This window comes from Rhinoraja longicauda, chromosome 7 (assembly GCF_053455715.1).
Source record: "Rhinoraja longicauda isolate Sanriku21f chromosome 7, sRhiLon1.1, whole genome shotgun sequence".
Taxonomy (NCBI): Eukaryota; Metazoa; Chordata; class Chondrichthyes; order Rajiformes; family Arhynchobatidae; genus Rhinoraja; species Rhinoraja longicauda.
In genome coordinates, this window is record NC_135959.1 from 66549285 (window position 1) to 66573214 (window position 23930).

The window sequence follows — 23930 nt, forward strand, 5'->3', positions numbered from 1 at the left end:
AACTGGAAACCATGAATGAGGTCCATTCCTAGCAACTGGCCCACATGGAATCTCCAGCCACATCCTCAGGACCTGTGCAGACAAGCTGGAAGGAGTATTCACAAACATCTTTAACCTCTCCACACTCCATTTTGAGGTTTCCACCGCTTTTTCATCCCGTGCTAAAGAAAAGCAAGGTAGCGTGCCTTAATGACTCTTGTCCAGTAGCCCTGACACCCGCCATTATGAAGTTCTTCGAGGGGCTGGTCATTAAAAACAATAATTGCAGACTCACAAAAAGTCTTGACCCGTTGCAATTCGCCCATCATCAAAACAGGTACACGACAGATGCCATCTCTCTGTGTCTACATCTCATCACCGGAATATCTGGATGCAAGGATACCTCTGTCAGGCTCCTATTTATTGATCATAGCTCAGCCTGCAACAACATACTACCAACCAAGCTCATCTCCAAACTCCTAGGTCTATGAATCAGCACCCACTCTGCAACTGGATCCTCAACTTCCTGATCCATAGACCACAAAACATAGGCAACAAACATCCTTCACGATAATTCACAACACTTGTTCTCAGTATGGATGCATTCATAGCTCTTTACTATACTCCTTATATGACTATGCGGCCAAAATTCTGCTCAAACGCTACTTACAATTTTACAGATTGCACCACTTTGTCCTGGACCAAAGTCTAAGGAAATCTAAAATGACTCTTACAACTTCTACAGATACACTATAAAAGCGTCCTTTTGGGGTGTATCATGGGTGGCAACAGCTCTGCCCGACTACAAGAAGTTGCAGAGCTGTGGTTGTAGCCCAGTCCATCACACAGACCAGCCTGCTTACCATCGACTCCATCTACAAATCTTGCCCCCTCGGGAAAGCTGCCAACATAATCACAGATAGATAGATAGATGGGAAAGAGTTGCCGAATAAAAAGATCAAAACACTGTTTAAAAACAGTACTTGAAATAATAATTCTAAAATTTAGGCCTAAGGATGAATTTTTGATGTGGAATGTGACGCTACTGTCTCTGAATGGTAAAGCATTGTCTATGTTAGAGAGAAAAGAAACCTTGAATGGCCATCAAGAAAGTGGCTGCCTCAAATGATATGAGGATGCCAAGAGGAGATACAGTACCTATCCCCCCAGGTTTCTCTCTTCATCCGTCTCACCTCCCCCCCCCCCCCCCCTCCCCCCCAATCACTTTGATGAAGGCTCTAGACTCAAAGTTATTCTCCTCTTTCCAACAGTTGTTCTGTGAGACATAGAAACCTAGAAATAGGTGCAGGAGTAGGCCATTCGGCCCTTCGAGCCTGCACCGCCATTCAATATGATCATGACTGATCATCCAGCTCAGTATCCCGTACCTGCCTTCTCTCCATACCCCCTGATCACTTTAGCCACAAGGGCCACATCCAACTCCCTCTTAAATATAGCCCATGAATTGGCCTCAACTACCTTCTGTGGCAGAGAATTCCACAGATTCACCACTCTCTGTGAAACAAAACTTTCTCATCTCGGTCCTAAAGACTTCCCCCTTATCCTTAAACTGTGACCCCTTGTTCTGGACTTCCCCAACATCGGGAACAATCTTCCTGCATCTAGCCTGTCCAACCCCTTAAGAATTTTGTAAGCTTCTATAAGATCCCTCCTCAATCTTCTAAATTCCAGCGAGTACAAGCCGAGTCTATCCAGTCTTTCCTCACATGAAAGTCCTGCCGTCCCAGGAATCAATCTGGTGAACCTTCTCTGTACTCCCTCTATGGCAAGAATGTCTTTCCTCAGATTAGGAGACCAAAACTGTACGCAATACTCCAGGTGTGGTCTCACCAATGCCCTGTACAACTGCAGCAGAACCTCCCTGCTCCTATACTCAAATCCCCTCGCTATGAATGCCAACATACCATTCGCTTTCTTCACTGCCTGCTGCACCTGCATGCCTACTTTCAATGACTGGTACACCACGACACCCAGGTCTCGCTGCATCTCCCCTTCTCCTAATAAGCCACCATTCAGATAATAGTCTGCTTTCCTGTTCTTGCCACCAAAGTGGATAACCTCACTTTTATCCACATATAACCTCACATTCATCCACATATTATGCCTTACATTTTGCCCAACCTCAAAATTCTTTTTAATGGTAATAGTGATGGTTAGAGTAAGTCACAGAGAGATACAGCATGGAAACAGGCCCTTTGGCCCACCATGTCTACGCTGACCATCAACAACCTATTTACATAATCCTACAATACTATGTTTCTTTTATTCTCCCAACTTTCTCAACAACTCTGTTCCAACACACAAATAGACACAAGGTATAGGTTATTGTGGACAATTAACCAACCAACCCACGCATCTTTGTGATGTGGGAGAAAACCAGAGCAGCCAGAAGAAACCCAGGCAGTCACAATAAGAATGTGCAAATTCCACACAGATAGTACCTGAGGTTAGGATTGAACTAAGGGCACTGGCACTGAGAGACAGTAGCTCCATCTGCTGCACCACAGATTTTCCAGCTGACCTGTAATGGGGCCTTTAATCCCAGTTCACCACCTTCCAATGACTAAACTCAGAATGACAGTTCACCAACAAAAGACTATATACTCTCACGTTTCCAAGACAGTATACTAAAACGTTAAATCTTCCAATTACCTTTGAAGCAGTTTTCTCAGCCCTGTGGGAATATCCAAAGATTGAGATATCATAGCAAAACGACAAATCTAATTTAAATACTATGCGAAACAGATGGCTAAGAGAGTGCTTGAAGACTCCAACACGAGCTCAGAATGCTGAGCATACAACTAATACAGTGCTTTGAATCAGCTCTTGAGGGTTAAATCACAAAGTGAACCCTTGATAATAATAATAGTCTCCTCACAAATTCGAAGCCAATATGGAATACTATTAGAAAAGAACTAATTTGATCTGGTCTTCATGTCTCCACAAAACAGTACACCGTACCTGTAAATTTATTGCTATTTTTCAGAGAGAATACATACAAAATATATTCACATTCCGTGAATACAACATCCAGTAGTGAAACTGAAGGTCTCCAAACTTCCAGGTTATTTTCCTGTTTTTTAATGTAATATTCCCATTGTTTCATATCCTGTATTGTAAGTAGTATAGATCATGGTGTGCAGCCAAAATAATGAGGTGAAGCAAACATATATAAATCTGTTTCTGTAAAGAAAAATATCAGATATGTCCCTGTGTTGCCTTGCCTTTATCTGTGACATTTTTCAATCAGGATTTCATCAAATCCTTAGGCTAATTTATACCAGAAAGATTACATTAATTTTGCAATTAAATAACTTTTTTATGTCAAATTCTGATTATGCTTATGATTTTTATCATTTATCACCCAATTAGATGGTATTCTGATGCCCCAAGTTTTTGCAGCAGAACGTGAGTAGCATTGTCCATTTGGTCACGTGTGAATTAAAAGCAAAGTAACCGTTTTTATATATATTGTTTCTTTTTTTATTGTTTATATTTTGTGCTTAAGCTTCCCATTGAAATACTTAATAATGAGTTGAACTTAAAATCATGAAATAAAAATCTAGTTTGTTCACCCATTTTAGCAATGTCTCATTCTGTAGTCCCTCCTGTTGTCTAACGTCGTCAATGCTATTGAGAGCATTATAACTGTTTATTTTGCACTCGTCGCTATTAACAAAAAAATTCAAACAACGTGATTATAATGACCCTTGCGTGAACTACGGGCCTCGTGGTGGGTTAGGTTGCCGACATTTTGTAAGGGAGCTTAGAAATTAGTATAAGAGACTGTGTCCCATATGTCTAATAAATAATATTTTTTTCAAATTTTGAAAGTATTAAATTTTGGTCGATTTTGATCACAGATTAGTTCAAAAGGATCATAGGTAGGCCCATTTTTAATGCTGTAGTATTTCATGTGATTTAATAACTTTCAAATTTGGACATCCATGTCACAGGTTGGTATCCTTATTTACGGAAACACCCATATATAATTCCTGGATTCACAAATAAAGAAAAATTACAAAAATTAAGGAAAAAGCATAACTGATGCACATTTCCTCATTTTTAAAGTCATTATAATAATGTATTATTACCTTGTTCAATGCACAATCTAGAGTTTGACTTTGAATAATTCTAACGTTGGTTTGCTGTATTAGATATATAAATTATTATGGTTGATTTTTTTCAGTTTGGAAATCCTGTTTTCAAATTGTCTTGAATTATTTTTGGTTACTTGTTATTTTTACTTTCTTATGGTTGGTTATCAATTTTCTGATAAATTTTCTGACCCGGACCTGGGTCGGCACTACGGAGGCCTCAGGAGAGAACCAGCAGCATTGTGGAGAGGTCGGTGCAGCGGTCGACGATGGCGCCGACCGACATACGAGAAGGACAGGTGAAGTATGGACATCGCTGCCGAGGGAAGGAACGAAGGAGGACCCGCCCAACGAAGGGGGATCGTCGTGAGGTGGGGGGAGTGGTAGAACAATGAACCATGGGGACCCGGCGTGGGGGGACTGCCATAAAGGAGAGAAGAACAAAGGAGGAACAAAGGGGGGTGGGATTTGTAACTTTATAAGCGCCCTTCATAAGCGACTATTGCATACCTTGGCTAGGTATGCAAGCAAATAATTTCATTGTGGCTTGTCACATGTGACAATAAAGTTTTAATTCATTCATTCATTGTAAAGACTTGCATAGTGGCACCGAAAGCAAGCACATTAGGGTTTCATCCTTGGGAAACCAATCAGACTCCATTCATGCAAAAGCAGGTGTACAAGAAATGTGAAGCCTGCTTTGGCAATCCTCGAAAGATATATACCTGAGCAACTTTTAGTCCCTCTCCCATCTTTTATATCCTGGTAATTTTTCACCATGATAACCCCCAAACCATGGTCCGGAACCTACCTGACTTCCTCTATTCAAATGCTAGTGAAGGAAATTCTTTTGGCTTCATTAAACATTAAAGGGCTGATCTAACATGCACAATATCTTGGATCTCATACACAACTGAACTCCCCAACGGCAACTTTGCACAAAAAATGCTGGCCTGCATATTCATGAGTGTAACATACTATGAAGTTAATGTACCCTTCCAAATCCAGCTAATTTCTCAGTTAACATTACCGTTAACATGGAACGGTACGTTATTATTTTAAAAAAACACATTTTCTCCTTTAATAATTCATCCATACAATGCATTCTATTTACACACTATACATTTAACTCTTAACTAGCTTTTCCACTCATGCCAAACAGAAAGATATTTGAACTTGGACATGTGCCTCCGTATTGCCAAAGATCAGATCCAATTTCAATTAAAAATTATGTAGTACCCTTGCCCAAAATCCCTTTATATAACATCCTGTAGTGGGTGCGGTCACCGCAGTAATCAGGCCAGACGCCAGGTGAGTAATTAATAACTTTATTACCTGTGGTATCAAACACCGCACTCAAGAAGAACGTGAGTCGACACACCCAAACCCTTTATAGTCCCAGACCACCTGACCCAAGGGGACTGACCCAGGAAGTGACCTAATCCCTCCCGTCCACTGAGTGCCGAGTGGAATGACCAAGGGAGTGGCCTAGCCCCCGGGTGCCGCCACAGGACCCCCCCCCCCCCCAAGAACCGAAGGCACGAAACGGACAGGGGGACGGACGAAACGGCCAGCCCGTGTGCGCGCCACAGCGGGCGCAGGAAGCAGAACCACCCCGCCAGGGGAAGGCACCCGCGGGAACTTCGGGGGTAAGGGCCGGGATGCGGGACGACCCCGAGGGCGAGGCTGCGCCAGTAGCACCGGCTGGCTAATGTCCACATGCGCCGGCTTCAGCCGTGAAAGAGAGACCGTCTCAGGACGACCCCCCATGTCCAACACAAAGGTGGCAGAGCCCCGCTCAAGCACTTTGAACGGTCCCTCATAAGGCCGCTGAAGGGTTGGCCGGTGGGCATCCCGACGCAGGAACACAAAAGGACAGTCCTGCAGGGCGGAAGGGACATGTGACCGCACCGAACCGTGGCGAGACGTCGGCACTGGCGCCAGCGAGCCCACCGACTCCCGAAGGCGTTGCAGGGCGGCTGAGGGCTGTTCTGCCTGACCCTGGGCGGAGGGAACGAACTTTCCGGGCACCGTCAACGGAGCCCCGTAAACCAATTCCGCCGAGGAGGTGGCCAAGTCCTCCTTGGGGGCGGTGCGGACACCCAGTAAAACCCACGGCAACGCGTCAACCCAGTCCGGGCCAACGAGCCGGGCCTTCAGAGCGGCCTTGAGCTGGCGGTGGAAACGCTCCACCAGGCCGTTCGCCTGCGGATGGTACGCTGTGGTGCGGTGCAGGTTAACCCCCAGCAGTTGGGCCATGGATGACCACAGCTCGGAGGTGAATTGTAGCCCCCTGTCGGACGTGATATCGAGCGGAACCCCAAATCTGGCAATCCAATTTGCCGCCAAGGCACGGGCACAAGTAGAGGCACACGTGTCCGGCAGTGGAACTGCCTCCGGCCACCGCGTGAAACGGTCCACCATTGTCAGGAGGTAGGTGAAACCCCGAGAAGGCGGCAGCGGCCCCACGATGTCCACATGGATGTGGTCAAAACGGTGGCAAGGGACGGGGAACTCCTGGAGCGGCGCACGCACATGCCGCTGTACCTTTGAGGTTTGGCACGGGATGAAGGTGCGCACCCAATGCCCAACCTGCTTGCGTAACCCGTGCCAAAGGAAACGGGAAGCCACGAGGGTCGTCGTCGCCCAAATGGAAGGGTGGGACAGCCCGTGGAGCACCTCGAACACCCGGCGTCGCCAGGCAACAGGCAAGATTGGGCGTGGCTGCCCGGTGGACACATCGCAAAGCAGCGTCGCGCCCCCAGTGCCACAGGGAACGTCCTCCAACCTGAGGCCCGAAACGGCGGTACGGTAGGCGGACATCTCGTTATCGGACAGCTGGGCCGCCGCCAGGGATGAGTAGTCGATTCCATCAGCCACTTGCAGGACGGCGTGGACCGCGGGTCGAGACAAGGCGTCGGCCACCCGGTTGTCTTTACCCCCGATGAAACGGATGGAGGTAGTAAATTCCGAGATGTAAGCCAGCTGCCGCTGCTGGCGAGCTGACCACGGGTCGGACACCTTGGCGAAAGCGAAAGTAAGGGCCTTGTGGTCCGTGTACGCGGTGAAAGTCCGCCCCTCGAGAAAATAGCGGAAGTGGCGGACCGCAAGGTAAAGAGCAAGGAGCTCGCGGTCAAAAGCACTGTAGTTCCGCTGTGCGCCGCTGAGGTGCCTACTGAAGAAGGCAAGAGGCTTCCAACACCCATCCGTGTGCTGTTCGAGCACCGCCCCAACCGCTACTTCTGAAGCGTCGACCGTCAGGCTGGTTGGTGCATCAACCCGTGGATGCACGAGCATCGTGGCCGCAGCCAGGGCTTCCTTGGCGTGTTGGAACGCCGCCACCGCATCGTCGGTCCATTCGACCTCCCTGCGCTTGCCCGCCATGAGGTGGAACAGCGGGCGCATGATCCGGGCTGCAGATGGCACAAATCGGTGGTAAAAGGCCACCATTCCCACGAACTCCTGGAGGCCCTTCACGGTGGTCGGGCGTGGAAACTGGCGCACCGCGTCCACCTTGTTGGGGAGCGGCAGCGCACCGTGCGGGGTCACGTGGTGGCCCAGGAATTCGATGGATGCCACCCCGAAACGGCATTTGGTGATGTTGATGGCCAGCCCATGATCGCTAAGGCGTTGGCATAGCTGGCGGAGATGGGCAATATGCTCCTGTCTCGAGCGGCTCGCCACCAATATGTCGTCCAGGTATACGAATACGAATTCCAAGCCACGGCACACGCAGTCCATAAGTCGCTGAAAGGCTTGCGCAGCATTCTTGAGTCCGAACGGCATGCGGAGGAATTCGAATAGGCCAAATGGCGTCACGATTGCCGTCTTGGGGACGTCGTCGGGGTGGACTGGAATTTGGTTATAGCCACGCACCAGGTCGACCTTGGAAAATACCGTGGCCCCAGCCAGGTGGGCATTAAAATCCTGGATGTGAGGGACCGGATACCTGTCGGCGATTGTGGCATCGTTAAGCCGGCGGTAATCTCCGCAAGGACGCCAACCACCGTCTGTCTTGGGGACCATATGTAGCGGGGACGCCCACGGGCTGTCTGAACGGCGCACGATCCCCAGTGACTCCATAAGGCGGAACTCCTCCCGAGCGAGACGGAGCTTGTCCGGTGGAAGACGCCCTGCCCGGGCGTACAATGGCGGGCCAGTAGTCGTTATATGGTGCACCACCCCATGCTTCGGGGCGGCGGAGTGGAACTGGGGGTCCAGAATATCGGGGAATTCGGCCAGAATTCGTGAGAACGCAGCGTCCACGGACGACAGGGGCCCATCAGGACGCACGACCGGGTCGCCCAAGCGGAGGAAAATGGGCTGCAGAGTGACAGAGTGCACTAAACGCTGCCGCTTAACGTCCACGAGCAGGGAATGTGCCCGTAGGAAATCCGCACCCAACAGTGGCTGGGACACATCCGCGATCACAAATGGCCACGAGAAGCTGCTCGCCCCGAAGTTGAGGGAGATCGTGCGCACACCATATGACCGGATTGTGGTCCCGTTGGCTGCGGCGAGGAGGGGACCGCGGTTACCACTACGGAGGTCAGCCTGCGAAGGGGGAACAACACTCACCTCCGCCCCGGTGTCTACGAGGAAACGGGCCCCGGGGCGGCGGTCCCACGCAAACACACGATGAATCTGGCCGGCCTCTGCGTTTCCCGGGAACGAACAGGGCTGCCGGCATTGACGGGCCGAAGGGCCCCACCGCCGATGGAAGTAGCACCAGCCCCCTCTGCTGGGTTCCGTGAAAACGGGCGGCTGTGCGGGCCGATCTGACCACCAGCGACCTCCGGTGGCGTATGGAGGAACTGCCGGCAGGCTGCGCGCGACCCCTGGGTCCGACCACCAGCGACCTCCGGTGGCGGGTGGGGGAACTGCAGGCGGGCCGTGCGAAAAAGACGCGCCGCTGGCTGGGTGAGCTGCTGAAGCCGGATACCGTCGGGAAGGCTGTCGGGGAGCGGTAGTGATGCGGGCGATCGAGGCTCCTACCTGCGGGTAGTCGTCGGCCGTCGGATGGACTTCCAACGCGTCGAGGGCCAGGTGACGGGCCATCGTGAGCTCATCGGCGCGCCTGCCCAACGCCTGCATGTTGGGGAACGGAGCGTCGAGGAGCTGCTGGCGGAGGTCGGACGGCAGCAGCATCAGGTAAACATGTTTAAAAAGGAACCCGGGCTCATAGTCGCCTAGCAGTGCCTAGTAGTACCGACGGGTGGCGGTCACCCAGGGGCGGCATTCAGAGGATCCGGGTTGCCCGCTCAGCCTCGCAGAGGCCGAACTGCTGACGGAGGAAGGCTTTAAGGGCCACGTATTTATCGGTTGCCGGGGGGTCGCGGAGGAAGGGTCGGACCAGGCGCGCGGTGGCCGGGTCGAGGGCGCTGACCACGTGAAAGTATTTAGTGGCGTCGGCAGTTATGCCCCGCAGGGCGAACTGTGCCTCGGCCTGGTCAAACCAGAAGTCGGGGTCCTCGGTCCACAATGGAGGCAGCCACACCGACACGGCGTGGATAGCGGCGCGGGCGGCAGGGTCCGCGGGAAGGTCCAAAAGCGGTTGTGGTTGTGGTTGACTGGAAGAGTCGGGTAGTAGCAGGTTCTGGTCCATCGCGACTTGCGAGGGAAAGTCGGGGTCACCAGTGTAGTGGGTGCGGTCACCGCAGTAATCAGGCCAGACGCCAGGTGAGTAATTAATAACTTTATTACCTGTGGTATCAAACACCGCACTCAAGAAGAACGTGAGTCGACACACCCAAACCCTTTATAGTCCCAGACCACCTGACCCAAGGGGACTGACCCAGGAAGTGACCTAATCCCTCCCGTCCACTGAGTGCCGAGTGGAATGACCAAGGGAGTGGCCTAGCCCCCGGGTGCCGCCACAATCCCTTTTTTAAATTGCACCATTACTTTAAAATGGCTTTGCAAAAATTTGAGGCCTTAGTGTCTTTCATTCGTGGTGTCCATTTTTTAAAAAAACCCAGACGCGAGTTGCCCATTATCACTGACGGCCTTATGTATACCAGCAAACACCACATTCAAAGCAACATATCTGCTCCATCCTGTAATTTATTAAGACTAAACAAGACTCTCATTGCCCCACTGCCTGACTTTTCTGAGGCAATTTTCACATCTTACATTCTGTACATTACAAAGATAATTTATTTAATCTCAGGCACAGCAAGCAAAATACAGAAAAAATGAGCATGGGGTCATAAACCTTCATGAAGTGTCACAAAGCTGCTGGATTTATGCAACGAATGCAAGGTATCTGGGGAGGCAGTTCCTAAATTAAAGATGCCATTAATGATATGATTTGTTCTCCTAACATGCCATCCAACCTTGATGGATCCTAAAAGGGAACAATGAAACCATGGAATTTCATGCTTGGAAGTCACAATTGGTCCACAGAATTTTAAAATGTATCTTTTTTTTAAAACTTCTCTTGCTGACTCATTCCTTCATATCAAACCATATCTTTATTTCCCTTCACTCCTTCACGTGATCCCAATGTGAGATTGGATATATTCACTCTAATTTTACACATCCATGACAGCATTATTAATTTTTCAGTGTTTCATTTAGAAATGGTTAAGGGTTAATGTTTCATAAGCAATGAAATGACCAAGGGCACAGATGCTCTGGTTTAGTTGAGATTTTCTTTCAGCTCATATTTTCAGAAACAGCATTAAAAATGTAAAAATCTAACAAGAGAGAATGAAACTAACAAGTCTTTGACACAGCAAATGATTCATAATTATGACATCTTGTACAATACAATGATCACTTACATTTCAAGTGAGGAAACACTCTTTACTCTGCTTTAAAAACGGTCTTTCATTTCATCTTTAAAGGTCCCAAAGAAGCCTAATTCTTACTTTATGCTTCATAAATTACAGTTTTTGTGCCACAAATGGATGGAAATACAATTTGTTAAAGGTGCAGCTGTGCATCCGGGCATTCATAACTTTCTCAGGTTCATGGCCTTCCTTCTTGTAAACCAATTAAGTTTAAGACAGAGGAAAAAAGTGCATGAGGAAAAAAAGTAAAAAGTGAATTAGAGAAATGTTAAATGTGTAAGAAATGAGAGGAAAAAAGTGAGTGAAATGGCAAGTGTGCTCTCATTATTTCAACAGCAAATTCAGTCTGAAAGGCTGCATCCAGTTTAACCCTGCACATATCTCCTATACATCCTCCGTGGTCATTTTTATAGGTACACAACTCTGCAGACCTCACTGAAACAGTCAATGCAGCATGGAACAGTTAGCATATGCAAATTCAACCACAGGACCACATCCTGAAGCACCATCCAAAACTAGGCATTTGGTGTTCTGACAGCTCATGCTGTGCAAGACCTTTTCCACTGTCTCTAAGTGTCACTGAATGGATTTGCTTAATACACAAGCTGTGGTTGGCATTTTGATGAGTGCAGAAATGCAGCAGATCATATACAACTACATCTAATATGCAGCGCATTACTACATCATATGCTGTTGTGCGTAGATATAAAAGTATGGAACATGCTTATATGTGTACATCAGATGTGGGTGCGTTCTCTATGGAAGTGCCAAGCAGCCTTCAAAATGGTCCAGCCCAATGTTGTGTGATTATTATTACAGACGCCCACTATTATGGACATTTAGATAATGTAAATTTGTCTTTATTGAATTAACAAAGCACTATCATGGTGGCGGCGCAGTGGTTAAGTTCCGTACAGCTCCAAAGACCCGGGTTCAATGCAGAGTACGGGTGCTGTCTGTAAGGAGTTTGTACATTCTCCCTGTGACCACATGGGTTTTCTCCAGGTGCTCCCGTTTCCCCCCACACTCCAAAGACGGGAGGAAGCCCCACAGTGACCGAGCGCGGTCAGTCTGTGGCGGCGGCCTGAAGAAAGCTCTGTCCCCAGGGGATTCATCATGAACCGCAAGAACAGCCATGTCACTAGACAGTGGGTGAAGAAGGGCTCGTTGGTGCCACCTTGTGAGTCTGGGGCAGCGTTGGAAGCTGGGGCTCTAAATGGCCAGGGAGATGGTGCGAGCTGGGGATGGGTCGGCAGGTCTGTCCGCTATATCCAAAAGCCGTTATAAGGATGTCCGTTAATACAAGGGTTTGAGTATTGTCGTTGAACAATTAGAAGAGAAGATTGAGACCATTGTTCAAAAGCGATTTTGGGAAGCAACCTTTGAAAGGTGCCCAGTAAATTAGAGAAGGCTCGACAGGACATTCAGAGTTCCAGAGAGTAAGAGGAAAATTGAACAGAATGGTGGGAGGAGGGGTTGTGTGGTGGTGTGTGGGGCCCAGGCAGAGCTATTACACAAAAAAACAAACACTGATCCTGCAGAGATAAAATTAGATAAGGTCAAGGAGGGATATTAATGTTTTGATTTAACAAATAACTCGTTCACGACAGAGAGACATGACCCGAAAGAGCGCTCGCCACTTGCAATGCCATTTGTGGCCGCTCAGTTTTTAATAAGTTTAGGTGTATAAATCTGTTATTTTAATTATTTCTGTGACATTGCAAATATGGAAATCCACTACATATTTTAATTTGCACATTTTTCCAATCGCAGTCTCCCATAGTTGACAATCACTATCTACTTTTTCAACAATAAACTACAACAGCTCTGACCCCAAATTTCCTGCCAGTGTTACTTCATGTATTTCCAGTTGTGCAAGGCCTCCCTTCATGTCCAAATCAATTTGATTAGCTATCAGAAAATTCACTTACCAACCAGCTGAAATTTTTACATTCAAAGAATTACAAGCCCATAGATCAAAAATATCTGGAAACAATTACTTTGCTTCACCACTTTCTGCAATGAACTTAACATTTCACTAGAAGTATCCTATTTTGTATATCTCAAATGAACAGTGAGAGAAAACAAGAGTGGAACACATCATAATAATAAAGAAAAGATATAAATGGACTGTGCGGCAAGCACTCAAGACATTGAGGTCTTTTCTCATCTTAACTAGAACTGTACTACAGCCCATAAAATCATCTTAAAGATTTTATTTCTCTGTAAGTGAATTTTTCAGTGCTACATCTATAGAAATAACTTGATTTGTTGTATTACATTGATAGGTTATGAATGCAATGTGAAACTATAACAATAGCCATTAAAAGATTTATCGATATGGTCTCAACATCACAAATTGAAAACTCATAATAATCATTAAATACAAGGAGAGAAGGAATGGGTGACGTTTCGGGTCAAGACCCTTCTTCAGACTGAAGGGTCTCGACCCGAAACGTCACCCATTCCTTCTCTCCTGAGATGCTGCCTGACCTGCTGAGTTACTCCAGCATTTTTGTGAAATAAATACCTTCGATTTGTACCAGCATCTGCAGTTATTTTCTTACATTTAATACAAGGAACTGCATTTGCTGGTTTACAAAAAAGACAAAGTGCATAAGGAACTCAGTGGATCAGGCAGCATCTCTGGGGAACATGGATAGGTGACATTTCGGGTTGGGATCTTATTCAGTGATTGTGGGGAGGAGGAACCCAATTGGCTAGCACTAAGAGAAGACATACTTCATCTCCTGAGGCAATATGGGTAGACGGGTAGAGCTCAAAAGTAAGACAGGTGCAATTAGTTTGAAGGGATTATACTATAGACCTCCCAGCAGCCAGCAGTAGATGGAGGAACAGATATGTACAGATTATGGAAAGACGTAAACAGGATTGTTGTAGTGGGTGACTAACTTCCCCAAAATTGACTGGGATTTCTTCAGTGCAAAAGGCTTAGATAGGACAGAATTTGTTAGGCATTATTACAAAGAGTGTTTCTTGAAACAGTCTGTGGAAAGTCCAACTCAAGGAGGGACCATATTGGACTTGGAACTGTGAAACGAGACGGATCAGATGACTGGCATGGGAGTGGGAGGGCATTTGGCGAAACGTGATCACAATCCCATATGTTTTACGATAGTTGTGAATAAGTGTATGTCTGGACCTTGGGGAAAGTACTAAATTGCTGTAAAGCAGATTACAGCATAATTAGGCAGGAGCTAGGTGTCATTGGGTGATCACATCTGATATGTGGGAGCCGATTAAAGACCAGCTGATCAGAGTTCAGGAGGCATGGTCCAGCAGGGAGGAGGGACAAGGAGAGCAGTGTGGGAAACTTCAAATAGTAAATTCGGACCAAAAGAAAAAGAAATACCAGACAGGACCTTTGAGGAATTTAGTTTAGTTTAGTTTAGAGATATAGTGCGGATACAAGCCCTTCAGCCCACCGTGTCCGCTCTGACCAGCGAATACTAACACTATCCTACACACACTCGAGACAATTTTACATTTATACAATGCCAATCAACCTACAAACCTGTACGTCTTTGGAGTGTGGGAGGAAACCGAAGATCTCGGAGAAAACCCACGCAGGTCACGGGGAGAACGTACAAACTCTGTACAGACAAGCACCCGTAGACAGGATCGAACCCGGATCCCTGGCGCAGTTAGGCAGTAGCTCCACTGCTACACCACCACACCACCCAGAATATAAAGAAAACTGGAAAGAATTCAAACAGGGAATAAGGTGGGCCAGATGGAGCCATGAAACGTTATTGGCAGGTCAGATCAGAGAATCCCGGCTTTTTTCATATTTAGAGGATAACTCGGGAGAGGACAGGACGACTCAAGGATGAAGAAACAAAATTTAAGCTTGATGTCAGAGGATGTGTGCAAACGAGTACTTTACATTGGTATTCACCAAGGAGAAAGACATGGATGATAGTAAGATCAGTGTGATGCTGAGGCATTTTGAGAACAAGAACGAGGTGGTGTTAGGTATCTAGAAGAATATTAAGGTGGATAGGTATCCAGGGCCAAATGGGATCTATCCAAGGTTATTGAGACAAGAGAGGAGTTTACTTGGGTGTCAAAGAAAATCTTTATCTCCTCTCCGGAGGTTCCGGAGGATGGAGAATAGTCACTGCTGTTTCTTTGTTTAAAAAGGGAAAAAAAGATGATCCAAGAAACTATACGCCAGTGAGCCACACGTCCGTCATAGGAAAGCTATTGGAGAGGATTCTTAAGGATAGAATTTACTTAAGAAGGAGGAATTTGGTGTTCAAATCCAGAGCTCGCAGAAAGTAGCAAAGCAAGTAGATAGAGTTGAACGAAACTGTATGGTATGCTTGTCTTCATCAGACAGGACATTGAGTATGAGTTACGGGTTAGGAAGTCATGTTTCAACTTTACTCAACTTTGAATTAGCCGCATTTGGAGCATTGTGTGTAGTTCTGGTCTCCTCATTCCTGGAAGGATGGGGAAGCTTCCGATAGTTTGTAGAAGTTTACCGAGTTGCTACCTGGATTAGGCAGTACTAACTCTAAGGAAAGGTTGGATAAACCTGGATTCTTTTCCCTGGAGGTTCATAGACTGTGGGGAGACTTGATAGAAGTTTATAAAATGATAAAAGGCATAAATAGGGTTAGACAATCAGAATTTATTCCCCAGGCTGGAATTGTGAAATACTAGCCAGCAGAGATGGGGAAAGTTTATAGGAGATGAGCAATACAAGATTTTTTTTGTAGAAGGTGATAGATGTTTACAACGTATTGCCAGGGATGGTGGTGGAACCAGGTACAATAGTGACATATAAGAGGCTTTTGGAAAGGCATTTAAGAGGCTTTTGGCATGGAAGAATCTCTAGACAGGAAACTTTAAATGGGATAAATAATTCCAATTTGTTTGTCTATCAAATAATGCATCTTCAGTAAAGTGAAATGAAACATAGATGAATGGAAAACTGCAAACTTGATGGAAGTTTATAGAAAGTAATAAAGACTCCTAAAATCTTATTTTGATGATTTGTACAGAATACTCACCACAACTCCAAATTGCTCTGGTTCTGACAAGTTATTATAATCATTCTTGAAACGTGCCAAGGCAACAACCTGTTCTTGTTCTGGTAGATGATGCAGCAAGTTCTGTTGACATATTAAACAAATAATATGAAAGTTGCTTCAAGAAACATGTCTTTTTGCCTTCAACCAAATTTATGCACTCATTTTAAATGACATTTTTTAATACATAGAAAGCAGACTGTGAAGAGATCCTGAAATTAAAACAAAAGGTGAGAAAAACTATTAAAGCGATCCAGTGATAACAAAACTACTTGTAGTAATCAAACACAAAATAACGATGGGAAAGTTATTTATAAAGAGCAATGTGATTATTTATAATTGGATTTAAATGATTATTATGGTTTAAAATTGCAACAACCAAAATCCTTTTATCTTAGACATGAGACTACATAAGAAAAATGCCTCATGCTGCATCCTACAGGCCTGAAGAGTCCTTCAGCACTCTTACAACAGCTATAACTGCCATGTTTGAGCACAAGACCAAAAATCAGTTACTTGGTGATAAAGGCTATCCTCAGACAACCTGACTCTGTCCTGAAGGCAGCACATACAGGGAAAATACTCCCAATACAAGAGCAATGCTGCCATTCACAACTTAACAAAGTTACTCTTGGTATTTCAAGGCATTACTTGTGTTCTTCATTTGCAATTCACTGCAAGGGAGGTCTCCAAATTCATGATCACCTATTGATCCTCCATAACCTGGCAATAATAATATGCACACAAACTCGTCAGTGAACAACAGAGCAAGTGACATCAGGTTTTTCATTCCAAATAAATTTCCAGGAAGCAGCTAATTAAATGGTAAATTCAATACTCAGAACAACAGGTGGCTGACACGCAGCCACAAGGGTACAGGAAGAGAAGGAGGAGTGAATGTTGCCATCTTGAGAGTGGTTAGAATTAGGTTCTATTAAATAACTGCCTCTCGAAGGTTTGAATGGCCTACTCCTGCACCTACTTTCTATGTTTCTCCTTCAAGGAAGCATCTCACAAATCCAATAATCAGTTTGAGAAGTGGGACACCCTCAACTCCTTTCAACACTAGAACCAGGTGCCGGAATGGCAATGCAGTACCTAAAACATTGTATGTCTTCTGCTAATACAATAATGGATTGAGATATTGCCTATCAGATGCTGCAGATATCCAGTCTACTGGCACAGCTCCTTGTTGGATACAATAGGGCCCAGGGTCTGCACAAATGGCATTTAACTCCATGACATTGAACACTTGCTCTCCAGCATGCCTGCCCTCAGGCTAAGCATATTCACCAGCTTTCTTCATATTCATCAGCCTTCTTCTCTAATCCGCCTCATTAAAATCTTCACCAGAGTCCATGGATGCAGAATTGTCATGTGTCTTTCCTCCCTGGAATAACAGGCTCTTGGGCTACCCTTTCCAATTGTTTTGGGTGTAGGTTACATGCAGCCTCAATATATATTGATCCTGTTTCCAAGGTAACATCTGAAGAATACAATTTGTCACTGTCTGGGACATTGACAATATGTCACATTATCTTCTGGTGTGCCTTTATCATCATTCGCTTTACCATTTGTACAGTGTCACCTGGACAGATAGGAGACCATAATATCTGATGGAGGTAGTTTAGAGTGACTATCAGTGTATGAGGAGTAACTAGGGCATTTGGATCATAGCCTTTTCTTGATAGAGATAGATAGCCGCTGAGTGATGGATGTATTTTGTGTGAGGTAATGTCTGTGTACGATACAGTTGAGGGTAGAAGGGATTTAATGATGCATTCATGTCTCTAATTGCACTTATGAGGTTATTAACCTTCCTATGACACTGCATATATACCGAGGAGGCTTCACTTCTCATGCTTTCTTAATTGCTGCACTACATTATGTCCTTGGCAGTCATTCTGAACCTCACTGGATACAACCTCTCTCCTTTTCCACCTGATTCGCAAGGGCCTCACATGCCATTTCAGAAAATTTGGAAGAATACTGTCATTCCCATTAAGTCATGATATCCTGCAAACAGTAACACTCAGTGTCGTCTTAATATCCAGATGATCCCAAGAAAACATCTTTGTAAAAAAAATCAAGGCTGGCTTTGATCATTTTTATTGAGCTTTAACTGACTATTGCTAGCCAAGATTGGGCCATGTGGTCGTGTTCTAGACAAGCAATAGCACAATGTGTACATGCTGATCATTGAAATGATGCATCCCAGGTGCCAATACAAATGTTATGGACTGTTTCAGCAGTCTGTTTCCCAGTGTCATCCAAAATAAGACTTGTAGCACTGGGAGGAAATGTGAACAATTTGAAATGAAACTGATCCTTCACTAACAATTGTGTAATTGACAAAATTACAGCATTATGTTCAACAAAAACCATTAAGCAGATGTGTTACTGTAAATTTGCTGAAATGTTCTTTTCACAAGTGCCCATTATAAGGAGCTGTTATAATAGTTTTAGGGTAAGGAGCGGTTGAGAGGTTTCATTTAGGATGCCAACAGCTTGGTTTTATACATTGGTGACAATCTATTCACAACATACAGGTTCAGCCAACAGCTTGGGGCAATCCTGGAGAAAATTATAATTTTATTTATCTTATTTTCATATCACCCCCCCACCCACCTAAAAAAAATCATAGATAAACATTGCTTTAAAAAGTACCGTTACCACAGTGTTATGTTACATTGAACATGTAACTCCTGGTTCCAGTGGATTGACACAATTGCAGAAGGATTACATTGAAATAGTACTGCATAAAGGTTGATTCATCGATATATGACTTAGATATGTACATTACATAAGTTCCTAAACAATTTGTGTGCTGGCCTCATCGATTCTTGAATGGAGTAATAATTAATACCATTAATGAGAATATGATAGATAGATTAATAGTGACTAATACGATGCTACATATTTATAACTGGCAAGAGTCACAACTGGCATTAGATTCATTCTACATGAAAGACAATTTACCAAGCAATTATTGTAAAGGAGTCTAAACTATCATTTGTACTAATGATTTCGAACACAAACTTAATTTAATTCAATAATATAAACAGTCAATATGCATTCATCCATGTAATCAATGTAAAAACAAGAATTTAAAATGCTACTTATTCTTTTATTGAAGAAATGGTGTGTTTAAATAATCAGCATTACAATCAGCCTTGCACTAAAAAATTATGCTCCCATGCAAGATTGAGTGAATTCATAAACTACGAATGATAAATGTTTTAAAAATTACCTGAATCATAGACTCAGTCAATTGTTCTTCGTCTACTTCCAAAATAATTTTTTTAATTTCCTCATAAGGCATTCGAAAAGATCCAAGAAAAATAGCTATGGAAAATATTGGTACAAATGTTGAAAATACATTATTTACACAAATAAAATAAAGTTCAAGTTATGTGTATATTAACACCACTTTCAGAATATAACTCGCACTTACACAGATTCTGTGCTACCTTTGCGTCAAGGACTTTAAGCTCTTTAATTTTCTTTTTAATGTTTTTTCTCTCGACATGTTCATCTTTTCCACCTGTTGATACAGATTAGTGTGTTATTATATTTCAAAACATCAGTTCTATCCATTTTTGGTTGTACTGTGCATCACCAATTTTCAGATGTTTATGTTGTCCCGATGCCAAAATATATTAAAAAAACAAGGAAATAATTACCAATACCTTTGCTCTTATAGGCAAATCATTGGGTCACTGGGAGGATGAAAGAGTTACATTTAATTAAATTACTTACATTTTGCACATTAAAGAGAATATAATTACTATAAAATAAGGGTAAAATTATTACATTCTTGAGTAGAACTCAGAAATTTGACAAAAACAATAATTTGTCCAAGTATGAATTATACAAGGAACAGCATAAATCAAGATGCTCTGCAAAACATATTCCATATTCTGCAATGCTTTAGAAGTACCTTTAAAACAGATGAAGATATCATACAATAATTTGGACAGGCAAAACTGACAGAATCACAATTATGTTATAATCAAGAAAAATAGGCTAGGTCTAAAATGAAATGAGGGGAGATCTGATAGAGGTATAACAATTGTGAAACCATAGAGAATGTAGATAGTTTGGTAAAAACCTTTCCCCACAGCAGAGATGTCGAAGATCAGATGGCATTGGTTTAGGTTTAGAGAGGGTTTGAGAAGTAATTTTATTTTATCTGGAGGGTGGTTGCAATTTGGAACATATTGGTTGGGGAGGCAGGTACTACCACATTTAAGAAGTATCTGAAAGGACACGCGAGTTGCCAAGGTAGGCCATGGACAAATTACTGGTAAATGGGATTAGCACAGATAGGACATGTTAGGTGGTACAGATATTGTGGCCAAAGTCATTGTGGCCTGTTTTTGTGTTCTATGGCTCTAATTTCAGGACCTTCTAATCTTAATGTATAAACACATTATTAATGAAGCAGAAAAACAAAGCCATTCATATCTAACGAGACAAAATCTAAATTTAACTTCATTGTCTTCAGCAAAACATCAATAACCTCAAACAGTTCCACAAACACTCAGCGATCCATTTAATACAAGTTTCTGCTTTTCCAAGATCAATTTCTGTCAGGTGTGAAGGATGTTGTCTAGCCACAGTAAAGAGCCATTCATTGAAGGATTAGGATTTCTTCCAAACAGCTCACCACGAGAAAAGATACTTTTGTAGCGAGTCCAAATCGAGCGATGTTATCAAAAGACTTTATTCTTGGTAAAAACCGTGACAAACGCAACGCACTTAGTTTGGACACACACTACTTAAGTTGCTAATCTAATCTGTCTAGTTTGGCGCCAGACACTCGAATACCTCGCGCTCCCGCACCACGTGACCCGTTAGCCAATCCGAGGGTTCGAGACCCCCCTGGCCAATCCGTATGTCCCTACATGACCCCCCCCAGAATCCTCGAAACCATACCTCACGGGCGCCCGAACCTCCACCCCGGAACGCCTACGGAGAGGGGAAGCCGATACCGCCAGCGTGACAGGAGGCGGGGAGGGCGCCGCCGCTAGAGGCGATGGAGGGGCCACGGGAATGGAGGGTGTAGGTGACGGGGAGCGCTTGATCGGCAACGGCGGTCCGGGCCCAACCATAGATGGCGGGGGGCCGAGGGGTGGCAAACAGGGCTCCGCTGGCGGGACCAGTGGGGCGGCCACAGGGCCAACCACACGGGGAGGTTGGGCCACCGACACGGGGAGGTCCTGATCCAAATGGGCCGGCTTGAGCCGGGATACCGAAACGAGCTCCTGGCGATTTCCCACCTGCAAGGTGAAGGTGACAGTCCCTCTTTTCAGCACCTGGAACGGGCCCTGGTAAACCGGCCGAAGAGGGGGGCGGTGGGAATCTTTCCGAAGGAACATGAAATCACAGTCCCGCAAGTCCGACGGAACGTGGACTGCTGTGCTTCCGTGACTGGAGGTCGGGATTGGAGCCAGAGAACCCACCCGCGCCCGGAGGGAACCCAAAACCGTCGTGACGGACGGCGGCAAGGCGGGAGTGGAAGGGAGAATGTCACCCGGCACCCGCAGGGGCGAACCGTAGACGAGCTCGGCCGAGGATGTGCCCAGCTCAGCCTTCGGGGCCGTACGAATGCCGAGGAGGACCCAAGGCAGCAGGTCAGCCCAATCGTGGCCGGTCAGGCGGGCACAGAGGGACGCCTTCAGCTGCCGATGGAAGCGCTCAACCATCCCGTTGGCTTGGGGATGATAGGCGGTGGTCTGCTGTAAGCGAGACCCATACAGCTGTGCCAGCGCGGCCCAGAGGGACGAGGTGAACCGGGCCCCCCGATCTGTGGTGATGATAGCCGGGACGCCGAAACGGGCCACCCAATGCAACGCCAGGGCCCGTGCACAGGAGGCCGCTGAGGTGTCCGACAACAGGAGCGCCTCCGGCCAACGTGTAAACCGATCAACCACCGTCAGCAGATGAGTATAACCCCTGGAATAGGGCAATGGACCCACCAAATCGATCTTAGAAAAAATTGTAGCCCCCTCCAGGCTGGCTGAGAAGTCCTGTATGTGCGGAATCGGGTAGCGGTCCGGCCATGTTGCCGCGTTGAGCCGTCGGAAATCCCCACATGGTCTCCACCTCCCAGATGCTTTGGAAACCATATGCAAGGGGGAGGCCCACGGACTACTCGAAGGCCGAACAATTCCCAGCCTCTCCAAGTTCAGGAACTCCTCTCGAGCCATGACTAGCTTGTCGGGTGGGAGGCGCCGTGCCCGGGCAAAAACCGGCGGCCCCTCGGTCGGGATGAAATGAACGACCCCATGTTTCTCGGAAGGTGCATCGAACCGCTGAACAAGGAGCTGCGGGAAGTCTGCTAGGACCGCATCAAACTGACCGGGGGCCATGGTAATGGCCTGGATCGCTGGGCTGGGTGGCGCTTGGAGGAGCCGCAGGCCCCGTACCTCGGGGCCGTACGCTAGCCGAGGGTTGCAGGCCCCTCCCGCGGACGTCTGCGACCAACGAAAACGCCCATAGGAAATCCACACCCAAAATGGCCTGGCCCACATCCGCAACGATGAAATCCCAACGGTAGGTCCTGGACTCGAAGGACAGGGACATAGCCCTTTTACCGTAAGTGCGGATGGGGCTACCGTTCACCGCAATGAGGGGCGGGCCCTTCCCCCCCGCTCGAACTTCGCAGTCATAGGGGGGCACAATACTCACAACCGCTCCAGTATCCACCAGAAAGACGATCCCGGTACCTTGGTCCGTAGCGTAGAGGCGGCAGTTACGGCCAATCGAGACTGCCTCTACATTCGATCGGCCCAGGCATTTCCCGGAAACGAACACGGGGCTCTGCAGCTTCAGGCCTCACTGCCCCACCGCTGATGGAAGAAACACCAGCCGCGCCTATTCGGCCCTGTTGCTCGAGCCCGCTGCCAATAAACAGGCGCCGCAACCCCTTCTTGGCGGGCTGACTGCGAAATAGCGGCCGATGCGTCGCTCTCTCGGCCGCTCCGCCGACTGCCGCTGGGCCTCGAGACCCGATTAACCAAGTCGTCTCGGGTGTGTCGATCCCTGACGAGCGCGTCGGCTTTCTCGGCAAACGCTACCGGATCTTCAAACGAGACGTCCGCCAACACTAACCTGACGTCCCTGGGTAGCTTCTCCCGAAAAGCCGCTTCGAAAACCATGCACGGCTGATGGTCGCCCATCAATGTCAGCATCTCGGTCATCAACTCCGACGGTAGCCGCTGCCCCAGCTCTGGTAAATGGAGGAGCTTCATAGCCCGCTGGTTCTGGCTCCAGCCGAAAGTCCTCAGTAGGAGCCTCTTGAGCCCCACGTACTGCTCTGTTTGGGGTGGACTGGTCAGGTACTGACCGACCCGCGCGGCCACCTCCGGCTGTAGACAGCTCACCAGGTGGTGGAACTTCTCCTGGTCTTCCTCCACTCTCTTAAGATGGAACTGGGATTCCGCCTGCACGAACCACAGGTGCAGCTGATGGGCCCAGAACGGCGGTAGGTGAACCTCGCCCACGCTCGCTCCCACCTGCGACATGCTGCTGTGCTCTTCAAATCTTACGTTCGAGGTCACCAATGTAGCGAGTCCAAATCGAGCGATGTTATCAAAAGACTTTATTCTTGGTAAAAACCGTGACAAACGCAACGCACTTAGTTTGGACACACACTACTTAACTACTTAACTCTAATCTCTCTAGTTTGGCGCCAGACACTCGAATACCTCGCGCTCCGTTACCCGTTAGCCAATCCGAGGGTTCGAGACCCCCTGGCCAATCCGTATGTCCCTACACTTTCCTTCTTAACCAATTTTTTAAACACTTTACAGAAAGGTAAATAAATATTGGCACACATAGATAAGATTATGGTGAAAGTTCCCAGTTCAAATAAATGTTAACAAACAAAACACTTTAGGAAACACAAATATTTGAAGTAATTATTCTGTGGCAATTAACACTAACAAACAAGGTTGTTCTAAAAAAAATGAGAAGCT

General features: G+C 46.3%; 1 protein-coding gene across 1 annotated transcript in view; it reads right to left on the reverse strand.

Annotated features, from left to right (window-relative positions):
* The window catches only part of LOC144595583 (protein diaphanous homolog 3-like), a 321554-nt gene that overhangs the window by 152577 nt on the left and 145047 nt on the right, over positions 1-23930 (reverse strand). The window contains exons 20-22 of the mRNA XM_078403147.1: positions 19403-19492; positions 19199-19293; positions 15931-16032 (exon numbers count right to left, since the gene is read on the reverse strand). Of these exons, the coding sequence (XP_078259273.1) occupies positions 15931-16032; positions 19199-19293; positions 19403-19492 (287 nt within the window). The remainder of the gene's footprint in view (positions 1-15930; positions 16033-19198; positions 19294-19402; positions 19493-23930) is intronic.